At 40.5% G+C, this 18,928-nt stretch overlaps 1 protein-coding gene across 1 annotated transcript in view; it reads right to left on the reverse strand.

Annotated features, from left to right (window-relative positions):
• The window catches only part of NOL10 (nucleolar protein 10), an 85,971-nt gene extending 67,185 nt beyond the window's left edge, over positions 1–18,786 (reverse strand). Inside the window, exons 1-9 of the mRNA XM_055399148.2 lie at positions 18,654–18,786; positions 13,803–13,848; positions 11,461–11,559; positions 8,135–8,212; positions 6,872–6,909; positions 5,707–5,843; positions 4,922–4,987; positions 2,858–2,918; positions 875–960 (exon numbers count right to left, since the gene is read on the reverse strand). Coding sequence (XP_055255123.1) covers positions 875–960; positions 2,858–2,918; positions 4,922–4,987; positions 5,707–5,843; positions 6,872–6,909; positions 8,135–8,212; positions 11,461–11,559; positions 13,803–13,848; positions 18,654–18,719 — 677 coding nt within the window. The 5' untranslated portion in view covers positions 18,720–18,786. The remainder of the gene's footprint in view (positions 1–874; positions 961–2,857; positions 2,919–4,921; positions 4,988–5,706; positions 5,844–6,871; positions 6,910–8,134; positions 8,213–11,460; positions 11,560–13,802; positions 13,849–18,653) is intronic.
• Between the last annotated feature and the right edge of the window lie 142 nt (positions 18,787–18,928).

An 18,928-nucleotide genomic window follows, 5' to 3' on the forward strand; every position in this document is an offset into this window, starting at 1 on the left:
TTTACTTAAATCTCATACTAGTTTTTATAGTTTTTCAGTTCATTCTACTGGGTTTCTCGGGCAGACAATCACATACATCACCTGTAAACAACAAAGCCTGTCATCCCCTAGCCAATATTTAACTCATATTTCTTTCTCTAACTGTACTGGCTTCTCCTTTCAGAAAAGGTCACCTATGTCCAATAACAGAGGTGACAGCTTATAACACTTGTGTCAGAAAAAAATAAAGCTAAGCATAAAAAAGTAACAAATAAAACCACCCAAAACTAAATCAACAAGTAAAGCTACTTTCAACACTACAACATATCCAGATTTCTTTCCGGTATACATTTAAGTTCACTGTTATTCTTATGAAAATGTAATAACACTTGATAGGTAACTGTGTGGGTTGCCTGGATTCCACCACCAGATCCTATAGAATGGGAATTCCTGTAGCGTGTATATTTTAACTCAGTTCCACAGTAACTAAATCAACAAGGAATTCCACTGGCTGCCCCACCTAGTGAGTTTCTGCAGGAAAGATTTTTCCATAAAACAATCACAAAACCACAACATCGGAGAAACACGTTTTAAGAGTTTCATCATTCAGCAACTGCTTTTAATTTAGTGTTGACACTGCTGTTGCTGTTCTTCAGTCGCTAAGTCATGATCCACTCTTTGTAACCCCATGGACTGCAGCACGCCAGGCTCCTCTGTCCTCCACCATCTCTCAGAGTTTGCTCAAACTTGTGTCCATTGAGTCAGTGCTGCTATCTAACCATCTTGTGCTCTGCCACCCGCTTCTCCTTTGGCCTTCAACCTTTCCTAACATCCCAGCATTGATACATCTGTTTCAATCAGAAGGTGGTGAGTATTTAAACTCACTTCCACTTACTCTGAATCAGCCGTGACGCTGCTCAACGCGCAGTCTAACACACCAACTCGGCCCCGCGTCCTTGGGTCCCAACACTCTACTCGGCCCTAAACAAACAGAACAACCATTGTAAATTACAGCTGCTACTAGGAAATTTTTAGAAAAATACCCCCAAAAAAGAAAATGAAAGGCCTTACTGATTATCATGTGCAGATTAAGAACATTTTTAACTTTTTACTTGTACCTTTTTTAGTACTGTCAACTGTTTCATCATGAACTGCATTTCTTTTATAATTTAAAAAAGGGAAAGTAAAAAAGGATGGTTAAGGGAAAAAAGGTCCAAAATGCAATGTATGATACCTGACTGGACCTTGATTTGGTTGGTGTGGTAGCAGGGAGAGGAGTTATGAAAGACATTTTGGTATAACTGGCAAATTTTAAATATAATTATTATTGTATCAATGATAAATATTTAACATATGTACTACAATAACTGTCACAAAAGAAATCAAAATCCAACACATAATATAAATATTAATGGAAAAATGAATCTTAAAGTGGTCTATGCATATCAAATATCAAACCCCCACAGGGTCACAAAGGGTTGAATATGACTGCGTGTACACACACACAGTAATCAAGGAACCCAAGGAATTTCAGGAACCCCTGCTCCCCCTTTAACAAATCTCATGGCTGGTCTTAAAAGTTTGTGAAAGAGAAGCCTGCTCTAATTCACAGCTTCTCTTACACAGCATGTTTCCTGATGTCTAGCCTAGCTTGCTCTGTAAGGACTCTATTCAAATAAGCAAAATTTTCAAGAAAGTTATTTTAAAATTTCCCCTTGGTAATCTCAAGAAAAGTAATTAGCAAGACAATGCTTCACTGGCCTAACTTTGGCATGCTAGTTTTCATAACACAGTCAACATAGTATTATATATTTCCATTAAATCAACCTCAGGTGATCCATTTCAAATCTTAATCTTTTAACCTAAAAATAATTTGAGTAAAGAAATCTACATTTCATCCATATGAATTGGTTTAATAAACTACAGTACATCTAACATAATGGAATCTTATCCCCCAGGTTTAAACAATCACCTTAGTTTTACAAGTAATTACAAGCACCAGTGTATAAACATGTACATTATATAGCATTACATTAAAAAAAAAAAGGCAAATGAAGAACCACAGCATAATCTCAATTTTGTGACAAACATTTAAAAACATGTTGCTAACACATATGTATACCTGCATATACAAAGAAAGACAAAAGCGAAAGAAGAATATTGCAAGCCATTAAAGAGTCACCTCTGGTGTAGGACTTGATGACTGGAAGGCACAGAAGGGCATTTTTTAACAATACATTTTTGACATATTTACCTTTTTTTTTTTTTACTGTATTTAACAATATTGCAATTTAAAAAAAGCAAATCTAGAAAAACTCCTAAGTATGAAAGACATTGAATCAAAGGTGTTACATAGTTTAAAATGAAAACGTGCATAATTGAGTGCTATATACAGGACGTCCAAATCACATTCTACGTCCCCTTACAGTTTATAATGCTCTCATGTAGGTTCTTCCAGGTGATTTTCACCAGCAGAGCACCTCCACACAGCTGGCAAGCTGAGTTTTATCATCTCCATTTCACTGATGAGAAAAATAAGCCTCAGGGAAAGGAATGCAGTCATAAAACTAACAAGCAGCAGCGAGCTGGTGAAGAGCAAGAGTGGTTACCACACGAGCTGGCATCTATCAACTTCACCTCCAGTAATGATGGCCCCCCACCCCCGAGGCCAAATCCAGCCCCGAGGGGCATAGTCTGCAGCAATAGCATAGCTGTGTCTCCCAGGAACGTGACCTACCGTTCATACGAAAAGCAAACCAGGGGCTTATCTCGCCATCAGCACCCTGCTCTTAGGAACCAAGTAACCCTGTCTTTACATGAAACTCTGTTAGCAAATGCAAAGTAAATGTTTTTCAAAATGAAGTCAATGTATGCTTACCTCTATCGTTCCTGTGGCAAATAAGCCATGCACTGAATTTATGTCACAAACATTATTCTCCCTAAAACAGTAAAGCGATAAGGGAGAGAGTTTTAGCATCTGCTTTAGTGGAAGGGACACTCAAAAAACTTCCTAAATGAACAGGAAACCCACTGCTGTGGAGACTGTGGCAGCCAGCAGATTCTCGATCATCTGCATATGAACAGCGCCGAAGCAACACAAGGTCCAATGCTTGGCACAAGGGCCCTGGAGTTTCAGACCCCGGGGTGACACTCTACCTGCCAGGGGATGAGACATGGAAGGGCTTGCTTCAAAACCCCTATCCTACTGCCACAAGAACAAATTTCTCAATGATTTGCTCCCAAAGCAAAATAACAAGCTATCACAACACCAATCTGGAGGCTTGACCAGCCTGTTGAGTCCACCGTTTCTAGGCTTGAATTTTCTTTTCTCTGCAAAATGGTGTTCACCAACTTCATATGGTCATTACGAGGATTAAATGAAAAAACTATAAAATACTCAGCACAGTGTCTAGAGTTTATAAGACACTCAATAATAATAGTTGATATTATAAACAGGAAATTCTGGAAGTAAAGAGCAGATAACCCTTTTATTATTCAAGGATGCATCATGGTGTTACAATTTAAGAAAATAAAATTGGTATTTCAAATCAATGTGCAAAAAAAAAAGATAACAAGGGTTCACCGGTTTTTATCATTATCTGTTCATCCAACCTTTAAAAATCCCTTTCAAAGCAATAAGGAAGCTCTAGCAAGCTCTTTTGGAGAAGGCAATGGCAAGCCACTCCAGTACTCTTGCCTAGAAAATCCCATGGACAGAGGAGCCTGGTGGGCTACAGTCCATGGGGTCGCTACTAGTCGGACACGACTGGCTACTAGTCGGACACAACTGAGCAACTTCACTTGCACTTTTCACTTTCACACATTGGAGAAGGATATGGCAACCCACTCCAGTGTTATTGCCTGGAGAATCCCAGGGATGGCGGAGCCTGGTGGGCTGCCGTCTATGGGGTCGCACAGATTCAGACACGACTGAAGCAACTTAGCAACAGCAGCAGCAGCAAGCTCTTTATATACCTAGATGAGAAGTAATCCAGCTTCCACTCCATAAGCTGTGTGACCTTAAACAAGCTACTTACCCTCTCTGAGTCTCAGCTGCACTATCTGTAAAATGGTATTATATTAATAGTACCTATACTGTAAAATTTTGCTATAAGCTTCAAATGAGTGAATATATATAAAATCCTGAATAAAGCCTGGCATGCAGTAAGCGTTTTCACTACTGTGCTGCTGTTGCTGCTGCTGCTGCTGCTAAGTCACTTCAGTCGTGTCCAACTCTGTGTGACCCCATAGATGGAAGCCCACCAGGCTCCCCCATCCCTGGGATTCTCCAGGCAAGAACACTGGAGAGGGTTGCCATTTCCTTCTCTAATGTGTGAAAGTGAAAAGTGAAAGTGAAGTCGCTCAGTCGTGTCCAACCCTTAGCGACTCCACGGACTGCAGCCTATCAGGCTGCTCCATCCATGGGATTTTCTAGGCAAGAGTACTGGAGTGGCTTGCCAAACTCAGTATTAATATTATGACAGATTCATTCCTAAAATATTTCTCTATGAATAAAACAAAAATACTATAACACATCAAAAAAAATCTTAAATGTCCACTAGCAAAAACATAAAAAATAAAATAAAAAAAAATGGTACTCTGAGTTAATTCAAAATTTCCCTACAAGAGAAAATATCAGAAAATTAAATCATGAATGAAAATTTAAAGAACACAGCAAAAAACAACAACTGAATTTCTGGGGTGAGTTAAAACCTTTTTGGGTAGATCCAAAAAAAAAATTTTCTTTTTTTAAATTTTAAGACATCACCAGGTCTTTTAGGGATTTTTTTGTGTGTAGGAGAAAATTTAACATTACTTTTTTACCTAAGCTGCCCAGAAAGCTCTGATTAAATGCAACACAGGCTATGTGACAACAAATTGGGAGTCTGGCTCCATCTCCTGGCCAAAATAAATACAACAGGATTCTTATAACAACACTCACGCAGCATCTGTCTGTAGAGGATTCAGGTACCGTCCTTGCTCCAAGTTTAATCTATAAACTTCAGAGCTGCCAAACAATAAAAGAGTTAAAAATCCAGTAAACTAAAAGAACTTTTTTTCAAGTATAATTTTTAGAAACATGTATCTGTCATAAGGCATCGCTTCCCTTTGTAAAACTGATACAAAAATGTACTCTAAACCTAAAAGATAATCACCTTATTTGTAAATTTGTTCATGGTAAGAGTAATTTCAACCATCCATGTGCCAAGGAAATATTATGAAGTTGTTAAGTAGAATATTATTTACAAATAACAGGAGAATACGAGATCCAAAATGTATCTATAAGTGTATATAAGAACAAGACTACAATGAAATAACAGTAAAATACTAATAAGGGCTTCCTCTAGGTGGTATAATTATACGACAGGTGACTTTTTTCTTCTTCATTCTTTTTCATGTTTTCTCAATTTTCTAAAATGGATAATCATAAAGAAGGTAGAATTTAAGAATAAAATGCTTTACAACGCATGCAATAGGGCTAAGATACTGACTTCCCACCACCATCACCCTACTGGGTTACCATGTCTCTAGATTTAGAGCCCCACGCCAATGAAAGTCAAGGATGTGGCCCTTAAATGAGCCAGTCACTTTAGAAGTACACCCTTGAAGCAACCACAAGGCAGGGATAATGTCTCATTCTTCTTTTAATCCCTCTTCTCCATTTTAAGAATAGAAATTGATTGGGAAGCTAGAAAGGAGAAAACAAAGGGTGATGAGACCCAATACCTTGAGCCAACAAAGTACAAGTCACAGGATGGAGAATGGTAAGAGAAATCTCGCCCAAACTTTGGTATTCTGGTTTTGTAGTAGAAACCTGACTGTGAATGAAATTCGATGTATCTATCATTATGCAGGAAGACAATCTAAAATGAAACAAGAAAATTAGTTTGCTTAGGTCTCGAGATAAAGTGTTTATTTCATCATCACTGAAACCGGCAAAGCAAGAAAAACTCTCATTTCATCCTTTTTCCTGCTCTCTGTAGACACAGGTGTATAAACACAACTCACCATCATGGCTAAGAAACATGTTAAGAATCAACCTCTCCATTAGCTACTTAATGCCTTCCTGCATTCTAGATAGGTTTTTTGGCAAACTTTACCTTGTAACTGAAAGACTTAGAAGCAAATTTAACAGTATCCAGAGAAAATATATCATAAAATTGAATGTTCTGAAACATATGATAAATAGCTGCCGCAGGCTACGGAAACTGTATTCCATAGTTGCCAGGACTGAAGACAATACATAAAACACGCCAGCTCTGAAATTTCAATTTTCCTTCACAATGACACATCACTAAAAATTTTTCATTTTGAATTTAATAAGGCACTTCTACTGACAATCCTGTAACTGCTGAAAATGACCACAGAGCTGAAAGATGCATTAATGGCACCAAAAAAGAAAAAAAGCAAATGTAAATATATAAGCTGTGTCTTGAACTGCTTCAGTATATACCACAACCACTTACTTGCACGGTTAGGAACATTAAACAAACAACCTGCTATTGCACTTTTCACACATGAATAAGAAACTGAAAGCAACCTGGCAAACAATACTACTTTATATGCAATAATGAAAATCACACATCTAGGATATAAGATGTCTAAAAAGATGACAGCTACCAATTCTTAAAAATACAGGTAACATCTCATTCATACATGTTATGGAAAACTTATTTTGGTATTAGACTTGCCAAAGACTATCTCCATCCCTGTTGTCACACTCACAAGACAAACTAAACAGATATTAACAGCAAAAAAATAGCTCTTATTTTACTGCATAGCTACTTTAAATTTAACAATGGAAATATCATAAAAACACTTATCATAGAAATAAACTCCACTCATTCATTTCTTGAGCACAGGCAGTACAAACCAATGCTATAAAACATACCTTTGAATAGTCATCAGACAAAGTTTCAAAGGTGACAACTGAAAAATAAGAAGTAGTAAGAAAAATATAATTATCAATATTTTTAATAAAAATATAAAACTGATGCAAAGGTTCTAATTCAACACAAGTATTATACACAAATGGTGGGTTTTGCTTCCTTTTTTGCCATCTACATAAAATAAGAACAAAGATGTCATACTATATTGCCCTCAAAACACCAAGTGGAAAAAAAAAACACCAAGTAGAAAGTTAAACGTTTTAAAGTTTCTTAATACAGATCAGGGACATTTTCTACAGAACTGAAGCAAATTAGATAATAAATTCACAAAATATAATGATTCATAAATTTTGCCACAGCTTTTCTGAGATGTTCAAAGTAAAATAACAAACATTAAAAGCTCAAAAATGTTTTCTTCAAAAAAGGTAACAGTAACTTGTTACTCATTCATAGTATACCAGATAGACAAAACTAAAGAGTGAAAACAGTTACTATTAGCAGCACATGGAGTTTGTATTGCTTTTTTTAAAGTAAAAGACTGAAACAAGTTAGGAGAATACAAATTCCATTAACTTCTTTTCCCTCACCTCAAACATGGGGCCATCTCCATGTTGGAGATGAACTTTCCCATCTCAACCTGCCCTTGGTACCAGGCAGAATTCTAAGAACGACCCCACTGACCTTCCCCTGGGTATAGTCCCCTGCTCTGGAGAGTGTGGGTGGACCCTGTCAGCATGAGGAGACACCGTTCTTGTGAGTACATCACACTTTATGGCAAAGCTGAGATTTATAATTCTCCCGAGCCCTTTAAAAACAGGGAGTGTATTCTCCAGCTGGAGGCAGAAGAGGCAGATTCAGAGAACAAGGAACTGCTGCTGGCTTGAAGGAGGCAGAGACCAGGTGAGGAGGCACACAGGGGCCTCCAGAAGCCGAGTGTGGCCCCCTGGCTCACAGCCAGCAGCAAGCGGGACCGCAACCCAACAACCACAACAAACTGCGTTCTGCCAGCCACCTGTAAGTTTGAAAAAAGATCCTGCCCAAGGCCTGTGGAAGAGTCCCATCCCGCTGACACCGTGAGGTCAGTCCTGAGCACAGAACACAGGTGAGCCTGCACGGACTTCACCTACAGAGCTATGAGTAATGAAATGAATTTTTCAAAGCTGCCATATTTACTGTAACTAATGCACAACCCATGCCCAGTTTAAAAAGGAGAAAAGTACCAAAATATAAAAACTATTTTCGTGAATTCACATATAATCTCTTACCTTCTGAATCCAAACATCTTTCAAACTTCAAGGATAACTGATAGGTGTCATAACATCGAACTCGAGGTTTATATGTTCCTATAAAAAATTCGATGGGATGTAAAACCTAAAGGACATACTTTTTATTACCAATATCCTGCAGATATGTTGATTATACTTTTTGTTTAGAGATTAAGTAGGATAATTACAAGCTTACCAAACAAAAAGAATTTAAAAGCAGCCCTTTCCAACGTGTGAAGGGAAAAATGAGCAAAGGATATAAACAAGCAAGACACAGAAAATGAAATGCAAATAACTAACACAGTAACAAATGCAAATATTGTAACAAAGTAGGTTTTAAAAAAACTAGTTTTATCTATCAAATGGCCAAGATGAGAAATTGGTTAATATCTGCATTTAGGTGGATATTTAAAAAAAAAAGTCTACTCTCATACTCTGGTAACAAGCGTGAAAGTGAAAGTTTGAAAGTGTTAGTTGCTCAGTCATGTCCAACTCTTTGCAATCCCATGGACTGTAGCCCGCCAGGCTCCTCTGTCCATGGAATTCCCTAGGCAAGAATACTAGAGTGGGTTGCCATTCCCTTTTCCAGGGGATCTTCCCAACTCAGGGACCGAACCTGGCTCTTCTGCAGTGCAGGCATATTCTTTACTGCTTGAGCCACCAGGAAAGTGCAGTGACAAGTTTAAATTGTTACAAATTCCTTGAAGGACAATCTGGCAGTATTTGTAAAATATGTGATATTCTTACATCTTAAATCTTTATTTCAATTTATACAAATTTATTCTACAGAAACACACCCATAAGTGTACCAAAGACATGAAGAATGTTCACTGAAGCATTATTTACAAATGGCCAAAAGATGAAAGCAAATTAAATGTCCACTGAGAGGGAAATGGTTATGTAAATGATGGTAAATCATTATACGACTTATAAAGAGGATAACACAGACCTGTAACCACTGACATGGAAGCTGTCAAAACACATTATGAAATGAAACGCAGAGTGAGTGCAGCAAGAGAGGTGAGCCCTGCAGGGTGATGCTCGTAGTATTAATACGATCCAGCTTCTGTAAAACTCAACTGTGACAATGCTAGTCCTCTGCACAGAAAAACGATGGAGGAATAAGCACAGTGACACCTGGTATATTTTAATACAATTTTAGGGTCTTTCACATTTTCTCCTGTGTATTTCTGTTACATTTTTTATAAGATTATCACATTTGCAATCAGGAAAAGACTGATTTTTAAAACCAGTAAGAATATTTCTATTTTTAAAAATTTCTTCAGTTCAGTTCAGTTCAGTCGCTCAGTCGTGTCCGACTCTGCGACCCCATGAATCACAGCACGCCAGGCCTCCCTGTCCATCACCAACTCCCGGAGTTCACTCAAACTCATGTCCATCGAGTCGGTGATGCCATCCAGCCATCCCATTCTCTGTCGTCCCCTTCTCTTCCCGCCCCCAATCCCTCCCAGCATCAGAGTCTTTTCCAGTGAGTCAACTTGTCACATGAGGTGGCCAAAAAATTTCTTAGCCAAGCCCTATTGCAGGTGAGAAATCAGTTCCCCAAGTGGGGATCAAACTCATGCCCCATGCAGTGGAAGCACAGGGACTTAACTGGACCATCAGGGAAGTTCATAAATCAATGAGGATGCTTCTGAAGAAAAGCGATGGAGCAGTCCTATATTTTCTGACATGGATCAAAGCCCAAGAGCTCACTTAAAAATAGTACATAGTATAGCATGGGCTTCCCAGGTGGTACTAGTGGTAAAGAACCCACCTTCCAATGCAGGAGATGTGAGAGATAAAAGTGTTTGATCCCTGGGTCGGGAAGATTCCCTGGAGTAGGAAACGGCAACCCACTCCAGAATTCTTGCCTGGGAAATCCCATCAACCAAGGAGCCCAGGGGGCTCCAGTCCACAAGGTCACAAAGAGTCAGACATGACTGAGTGACTGAGCACACACATTAATACGTTATATCTACACATACATACTCTCTACGTAATATGTATGTTACACATAATCTACAGTTATAGTCTATATCCTGAACATAAAACTGGAGGCTAAAACACATGGACAGTGTTAGTAAAGAGACAACCACCAACACAGAACAAAAGAGAACAGCATGTAGATGTATACAAGTTCTGTCAAAGAAGAAAGTGGTTGGAAAAGAGACACAGATGAATGGTAAGCCAAAAACAGCAATAAAAAGTAAGTGGACAATATCTAGACTATATGGAGCAAAATCACAACCAAAAACGGTTGAGTAATGTTGCTGTAAAGGACGGTACATTAAAAGTTCCCTATATTTTATGGTTTTTCATACTGATGCATTATTGCTAACATGAGGTCTCAGTAGCATAAGAAATACTAGTACATGACAGAAGAAATCATTATGATAAAAATGACCTTTCCTAGAACTCTCACTCCTTGTCGGTGGGAGTATAAAATGATCTGACTACTCTGGAAAAATACCTAGCAGGTTCCCATCAAACTAAATACACACCTACCCTATGACCCAGCAACGTCCTCAAAACAGACTTGTATGAGATGGTTAATAAAGCTTTATCAATAACAGCCAAAGAATGAAAATAGCCCAGATGTCCATCAACATATTCCTCGAAGGAAATATCACTTGGTAACAGCAACAAAAAAAGAACTAATCACACATATAATGACATGAATGAATCTGAAATACGAAATCCCAGGTGAAATAAGTCTTACACAAAAAGAATACATAGTACATGACTGCATTTATGTAAGAGTCTATTTAAAACAGGCTAAATTTGTCTGTGGGTAAAAAGTAAATCACAGAGAGGTACCTGGCTACACATGAGTGGGGGCAGGACTGAGAGGAGCATAACGGAATGTTCTGGGTGGAAGGAAAGTTCTGGATCTTGCTGGGGGTTTGGGCTACCTAGATATATACATTTGTCCAAACTCGTCAAAATTAGTTACTTATGTAAATTTTTAAAAAAATGCCATAAACAAATACTGAGCTCTAGTTGATGACGTACACACTGAGGTATTTAGGGGTGAAAGATACTAATATCTGCAACTTACTCTGAAAAGCATCAAAACACAGGGTGGACGGATGGATGGCAGAGAGATGGATAGACAGGTGATAAAGTAAACACAGCAAACTATTGAAGCATCGAGGTGACAGGTAAAGGGCTGTTCACTGTACAGTTTTTCCAGTATTTCTGTATGTTTGAAATTTTTTAATAATAAAATATTAGAATAATTTTCCCTTTTCCTCCAAAGCATTTCCTGCAAAGCATTTCCTGGTATACAATATATGTTAGGTTATAACAAAAACTATGCTTACCAGTTGCTAAAATATACTGCCCATCTTTTGATACTTTAATAGTGGTACAAACAGTAGGCATTTCAAAATCCTGAATAAGTTCAATTCTCCTACGGACATCTGCAAAGAAAATACATAACAGGTTTAATGGCCATCTACTTATTCTGTGTCACAGGAAGACAGAGCATTCGGAGCAGTCCCTATAAACAACAACCCAGTGCCTCCCAGCCTTGGGAAGGCACCAACACAGCCCTACTACACAGCAAGATTTTCTCTCAGCTCCTGCCTTATTTTTCTAAACCATTTTATTTGTACTTTTCAAAAAGCAAAGAGTATCACCGTTAATGGGGGGAAAATGTCCATAATAGTGCATCAAGTATTCAGTTTCAAGCCCCAGATTAAGGGGGACAGAATAAACATTAAACCACTACTGTGGATCATGGCTAAATAATAAGCTTAAACCTTTAAAATCTTTAAAAATCATGGATCATGGCTAAATAATAAGCTTAAACCTTTAAAGTCTTTAAAAATTTATATAAGAAACTGGTACCAAGCTGCCTTTTGCCTCTCCTTGGCAGCACTGATCTACAGCCAAGAGGATCCAGGCTAGAGAAGACTTATAGCAGTCTCTCTGGGTTAAAACACTAAGACGGACTCTCAAAAGCAGGTTCCCTAACACAAGAGGCTGTGGCTTCTGGTTGGCTGCTGTATGTGCCCTCTGCAAGGACCGCGTATGACTGTCCAGGCCCTCATTACCTCGGTCACTAAACCTGAGATTCGAACCAGCTAAGGAGGAGTGGGCCACACAGCTTGGAAGACAGGGACAGTTTTGAGATGAGTTAGAAAGTAGTCAGTGAATTACTTTTTTCCTCTAAATAATCAGAGTCTGTTTGCTTACACACTTGAACACTGGAGTGGCAAAGAGAGAAAAGGAAGAAATCAGAATCAGTAAGCAATGTGAAAGCAGCAATCACTTTTTTCCTTTGATTTAAAGTTTTAATTTTCTAATTTTTAAAAAAAATAAATTATTTATCATTTTTGTTTGCACTGGGTCTTCCTTGCTGAGCACAGGCTTTCTATAGTTCTGGCGAGAGAAGCTACTCCCAAGGTGCAGTGTGTCAGCCTCTTGTTGCTGTGACTTCTCTTGTTGGGGAGCACAGGTTCCACGTGCATGTGCTCAAGAGTTGTGGCAAAGGTGCTTAGTTGCTCCACTGCATGTGGGATCTTCCCGAACCAGGGATCAAACCCACATCCTCTGCATTACAAGGTGGATTCTTAACCACTAGACCACCAGGGAGGTCCTTAATTTTCTAATTTTATAGATACTACTTGGAAAAGCCTACTTTTCCAAGATGCTTGCTTTGAGGTATTTATCTCACATCCAGAAACCCTTTCATTATCTTAGGTCTTTGATTTGTAGAAAATAACTTGAACAAAATATATGGGCAGTTAATCATTTTTCATACATGACAAGCTGTAACAGAGAAAATTTAATCAAAGTCTGTCTGAAATGATTTAAGTTAAAAACTGATCTTACAAGCCTATCTTCCCTGCTGTCATAACTTAAAGAATCAAAATCTTCTACAATGATTTGTCAGGGTTCATGTTATTATGTCCTGTATATAAAATTACTTTGTTCAGAAAAAAAAGGTCCAATGTCTCTATATCTCAAAAACTGACAGATGGATTTAACGAACGGAAAAAGATTTTAATATGCTGGAAAATAAAGCGATTACAGAACCGTTAGGACAGCTAGTCCTTCTAGGATTGCTTCAGTGGGTATGGCAAGACTGTAAGGCCCTGGCCAGTCCATTACCTGAGTCATTTCTCAGCATTATTTATGCAGCTGGGGAGCTTTACGAGTGAGTCTCCTCTAGACAAAGAGCCAGCTGGCTTACTGCTTACTTTAAAGGCAGTGGACCCCTATATTCAGGGTTCCTCAGCTACAGCACAAACCTACTGCATGCAGAGCAACCATCTGGGCCACCCTGAGTGCTCCCATGGGACTTTGGGCAGGGAAGTGACGGAAGAATGCTGGTGTTCATGCTATCTGCTGTGCCACATGACTCATGGGGTCCTTGTCTCTGACCCAGGAGTCTTATGACTTCTGCCATCATCCATGAAACAGTAAGAGGCTTAACTGACTGCCGTGTGAGTAGCTGAAAATCAAACCCCACACCCACAGGTGACTGTATTTACCACAATAAAATTTTCTTCAGAGGGAAAGGGCAAGAATGTTTATTTCCCACTGCACGAATTCCACTGTTTTTTCGAACCTTCACTTAAATATAACAATAAGTGAGTAAAAGCATTATAATAGGGATCACAAATGTGGCTGAAATGAAAAAAAAAATTATACTCACCGACATCTTTCTTCTGAAGTGCCCTCTTCTTCCTGTCAGAAAGCCACTTAAAGAAAGTGAAGAGACTTCATTTTAAAACACATTTACTTGAACTGTCTCTCTGCTCACAAAAAATAATACATACTCATATTTAAAAACTGAGACTTAAAGAATATGTAACATAGAAAAGGCAAATACTCTGTAATCTTAACCCTACTGTTACATCCTGGCATATGGATTTTTTCCTGGTATCCATTTTGGACAATAAATTTTAAGAACTACCATATTTTACACAAAGGAAAACTAGTTCATCTAATCAACCTAAGTGAAAGCGGTAAGCCTCAAATAGTATGGGTTATAACTAATATATGGAACCACTTGAAGTGAAATTTTAAAAAACAAAACATTAAATGGAGAAACTGTCTCAAATAAATATATTTTTTACAAAACAAAAAACTAGATAAATAGCTGAGACTTGATGATAAAGAAATGACACTTTTAAAAGTCATATTCACAGACACCACGTTTTGTTCTGTAATTACTATACCTTATTTTAGCTAGCAATATAATTTCATTGCATGAACAGGTCCAATGATGAAGCACTAATAAAGTACAATCACCTTAAAGCAGTGGTTTTCAACCAGGGGCAATTTTGCCTCCAAAGGGCATCTGGCAATTCTTAAAGCGTATTTGGTTGGCACAATGGGATGGGGTGGGCACTCCTGGCATCTAGTGGGTAGAGGTCAGGAATGCTGCCAAACCTCCTACAACGCACAGGACAACCTGTATGCTAAGCACTGTCCCTCCCAAAATGTCAATAATCACGAGGTTAAGAAAACATATGCTCAAGAAATCAAAGAAAACCAAGAGAAAGATTAACAAATACCATTTCTAAAAGCACAAACCCTATGTACAGCCCATGTTAAACACCGGACATTATAATCTTTAGCACTTTTTGGTCACGCAGACCCACCCCTAAAGACCCTCACTGCGAGGTGTGATATCTGAGAAAGGGTGGACACTGGCACACACATCACTCTCTGAAGGGCCTGAGTCCGAGCCGGAGTTCTCCTCCTGCTTTCTCTTCAGAGCACTGATTCGTGGGTTTATGGAGAGTCCCTTGTACCGCAAGGAGATCCAACCAGTCCATTCTAAGGGAGATCAATCCTGGGTGTTCATTGGAAGGACTGATGCTAAAGCTGAAACTGCAATACTTTGGCCACCTCATGCGATGAGTTGACTCACTGGAAAAGACTCTGATGCTGGGAAGGGTTGGGGGCGGGAGGAGAAGGGGATGACAGAGAATGAGATGGCTGGATGGCATCACCGACTCTGTGGACATGAGTTTGAGCGAACTCCGGGAGTTGGTGATGGACAGGGAGGCCTGGCGTGCTGTGATTCATGGGGTCGCGGAGAGTCGGACACGACTGAGCGACTGAACTGAACTGAACTGAACCAGTCTTTGTGATTATATTGTTCTGATTTCATTTGAGGCAATAATGTTTCAACTAAAGGTGATGTTAAACTGTATTTCTGGGCACTTGATATGTTCTTTTACATCAAACTAACAAAAGCAAAGGGCTTCCCTGGTGGCTCAGTGGTAAAGAATCCACCTGCCAATGCAGGAGACTTGGGTTCGATCCCTGGGTCAGGAAGATCCCCTGGAGAAGGAAATGGCAACCCATTCCAATATTCTTGCCTGGAAAATCCCATGGACAGAGGAGCCTAGTGGGCTGCAGTCCCCAGGGTTGCGAAGAGTTGGAAACAACTGAGCAACTAAACAACAACAAAAGACAAGCAAAACAGAGGTATAGTACCAGGGCTTCTCCTTTAATAGGGTATTCAATTTCCTCTTCTCAGAAGTTATGCTCAAGAGCCCAGTTCACTCAACAGCTGGTCTACATACATCATGAAAAGTGAAAGTAAAAGTCTCTCAGTCATGTCTGACTCTTTGTGACCCCATGGACTATACAGTCCATAATACTGGAGTGGGTAGCCTTTCCCTTCTCCAGGGGATCTTCCCGACCCAGGGATTGAACCCAGATCTCCCGCATTGCAGGGGATCTTCCTGACCCAGGGATGGAACCCAGGTCTCCCGCATCTATCAGCTGAGTCACCAGGGAAGTCCAAGAATACTGAAGTGGGTAGCTTATCCCTTCTCTAGCGGATTTTTCCATTCCAGGAATCGAACAGGGGTATCCTGCACTGCAGGCAGATTCTTTACCAACTGAGCTATGAGGGAAGCCGAATGCTATGATCCCCCTGCTATAAGGGATGCTCATACATCATGACCATGGGGCAAAGAGGAGGGGATGGACGCTGCCTTCTAAATGGGAGCCTGGGACCTTAAAGGGCCAGAAATTCTGTACCACAGTGATGACAGGAAGGAAAGACAATTCATGCTGGAATTTCTGTACAAACTGACAGTACTCCAGGACAGCACACTAGACAGAGTCTGTCTGATACAAGAATGAATCCGTCTAAGTTTTAAAAGTTCACCAAAGACCTGACACTGATTCTGGGCATCCTCTTCGCGTTCTATACAATCACCGCTAATAGAGAATGGCACTTTACCAATGCCAAATAATTTAACCTGAAACCCAGCAAAAGAGCTCTGGAGATATTGATAACCTAAATCTCCCACTGGACAGACCATCACTGGGGGAGAAAAAAAAAAAAACACTAGTGGATCTTACATTTGAAGTAGGTAGAGCAAAATAGGCAATTTGTTGGTAAGTCAGATTTACTTTAAAAGAAGATTCAGAGATTCCCATGGCAGGATACACACACCTGTTTACTCAACATTTTCATCTGATGTTTATTAGAACGCCAAAACTTCAATACCAAGAAATAAAATCTTGGTCTCTTTTGCCCACTACTTTCCCCCTGACCCACAAAGTACTCAATTCTCCATTTCAACTATCAGCAACACCGTGCTCCCAGTCATTCAGATCCAAACCCTAAGAGTCCTCTCTGGATTCTTTCCTTCCCTTCACCTCAACTCCCTACTGCTATTCAACCCACAAACAAGCGCCACTAGCCTATCTCCAAAACACCTCCTTTACCCTACCAAGGCTTAGTATCTCCTTTGCTACCATCCTCGCCCAAGCATCAGTCTCTCAGCTGGACCATCTAACTCATCCCCACTTAATCTCCCCTGCTGCAGTAATCTGACACGGAGTAGCCAGTTTGAAACCCAACAATAGCTTCCAATAGCGTTAAGAATAAAACCCTAACTTTCTACCTGAGCCTACAAGGCTCATCTCGTCAGTCTCATCAGCCCCCACTCTCCCACCCCACTGAGCATTCCACAGCCACCACTGTGGTGCTTCTGTGTTTCCAATGTGCCAAGTGTATTCCATTGTGGGTGGGTCACTGACACCTGTTCTCTCAGCACAAAGAAACTCTTCCTTTCCCCTTATCCTTCACAAGATTCCATCCTTTCCATCATCCAAGTTTCTGCTCAAAGGTTGCCTCTTGTAGAGAAGACTGCCCTCAAGGCTTTAGTTCAAATCACTTTCTCTGAACACTTCATCCACAAGAGCTCTCTTATAGATACTCAGCACTCAAAGCACTTATCGGTACCTGAAGTTGTTCTATTTGCTTACTTATTACCTTTTTCTCCAACAGGAAACCATATCTGACCGGTTCATCACGTATCTCAACACTTAGCTCAGGGTTGCCTGCAGGTACTCACGTCCCAGGAAATGCATGAAGGAAAAGAACACACTGAGAGGGATCATGCTGTGTGACAGCTGGAGAAGGAGTTATTTAACGTGAATTCTGAGAAGAAACTGATCCCTGGCTCCAAACCTTTTAGGGTCGGACACAAGAAAAAGCTACACTGATGCTGATTCCCAAGGGCAGAACTCAGAACAACAGCAGCATGTAGGAAGGGCCATGTTTTAAAAACAACCGTCTAACAAGTAGTCTCAAGTGGAAAACAGCTTCTGCCAAAACTTTCTTCTCACTGGTAGTGCTTCCACAGTGGATTGACCAACACTCTTAAGAAATAACATCGAAGCGTCAGAGCCTAGATGTGTGACCCCTGGACAAATCACCTTTCCCCTCCCTGGAACTTTGCATATTTCTAACATGAAAAGATTGGAAGAGAATCGCTGACATTCCAAGCCCCTTCCAGTTTTGACGTCTAAAGACTCAATGATATCAAGTTAACTTCAGCAAGGTTCAAAAATATCGTCCATGTCATAAATTCTGCAGCTGCAAAGCCTGCATTTCCCTTCACTGCTGTATTTCTAGAACTTGGCATATAACAGAAATTCAAGAACAGCTGAAAAAAGTCAAAGTGTTAGTCGCTCAGTCCTATCCGGCTCTTTTGCGACCCCAGGGACTGTAACCCACCAAGTTCCTCAGATCGTGGGATTCTCCAGACAACAACACTGGAGTGGGTTGCCCCTCCCTTCTCGAGGGGATCTTCCGGACCCAGGGATCAAACCGGGATCTCCCGCATTGTAGGCATATCCTTTACCGTCTGAGCCACCAGGGAAGCTGATGAGGGGCATTTAAACGGGGGAGAAATATCTGTCAACCAAACTGTCCACGTTTTCCTCCTTGGTTGTAGCAGCGGCTATGAACATCCATACAAGTCCAAAGGGACACTTCCTCTGTCTAGAGAACTTTCCCCCAAAAGAGTTCAAGAAAAGCTCATCCATCCTGATTACTCCGAGGCCCAATTTCTGGCGCGGTAACAGCACGGTCGTGGTCTCCCAGCACCGCCCAGCTTCCCCAGGTACCATCCCTCGCCTCTGAGCCTCCCCGGGACTGGGGCAGGCCGGGGCCAAGCAGAAACAGCCAGGGAAGGAGCGGAGGAGAGAGGGGCCTCCGCGAGGAGGAGGACCCGACCTGACTCACCTCGGGAAGGGACTTGCCGCAGCTGAGACTGTAAATCTTCACCTCGTTGAGGCTGGAGACCTGCATGGCGGCGCCGAGGAGGCCACAATCCCCCTTCCTGTTAGGAGCCCTCTCCCCGCGGAGAAAGCGAGCATCAGAAACTTAAGAAAGCCTCCTGGAGCCCCTGAGCAGCGTGCGGCGCGAGCGCCGGCGCTGGGTGATTACGCACTTCCGGGTGCCGGGGGAACTAAAAAAAAAAAAAAAAAAAAGAGGCCGATTCCGGAAGTGACGGAATT

Source organism: Moschus berezovskii, chromosome 11, assembly GCF_049115385.1.
Source record: "Moschus berezovskii isolate FMDL1 chromosome 11, NW_MosBer_1.0, whole genome shotgun sequence".
Classification (NCBI taxonomy): domain Eukaryota; kingdom Metazoa; phylum Chordata; class Mammalia; order Artiodactyla; family Moschidae; genus Moschus; species Moschus berezovskii.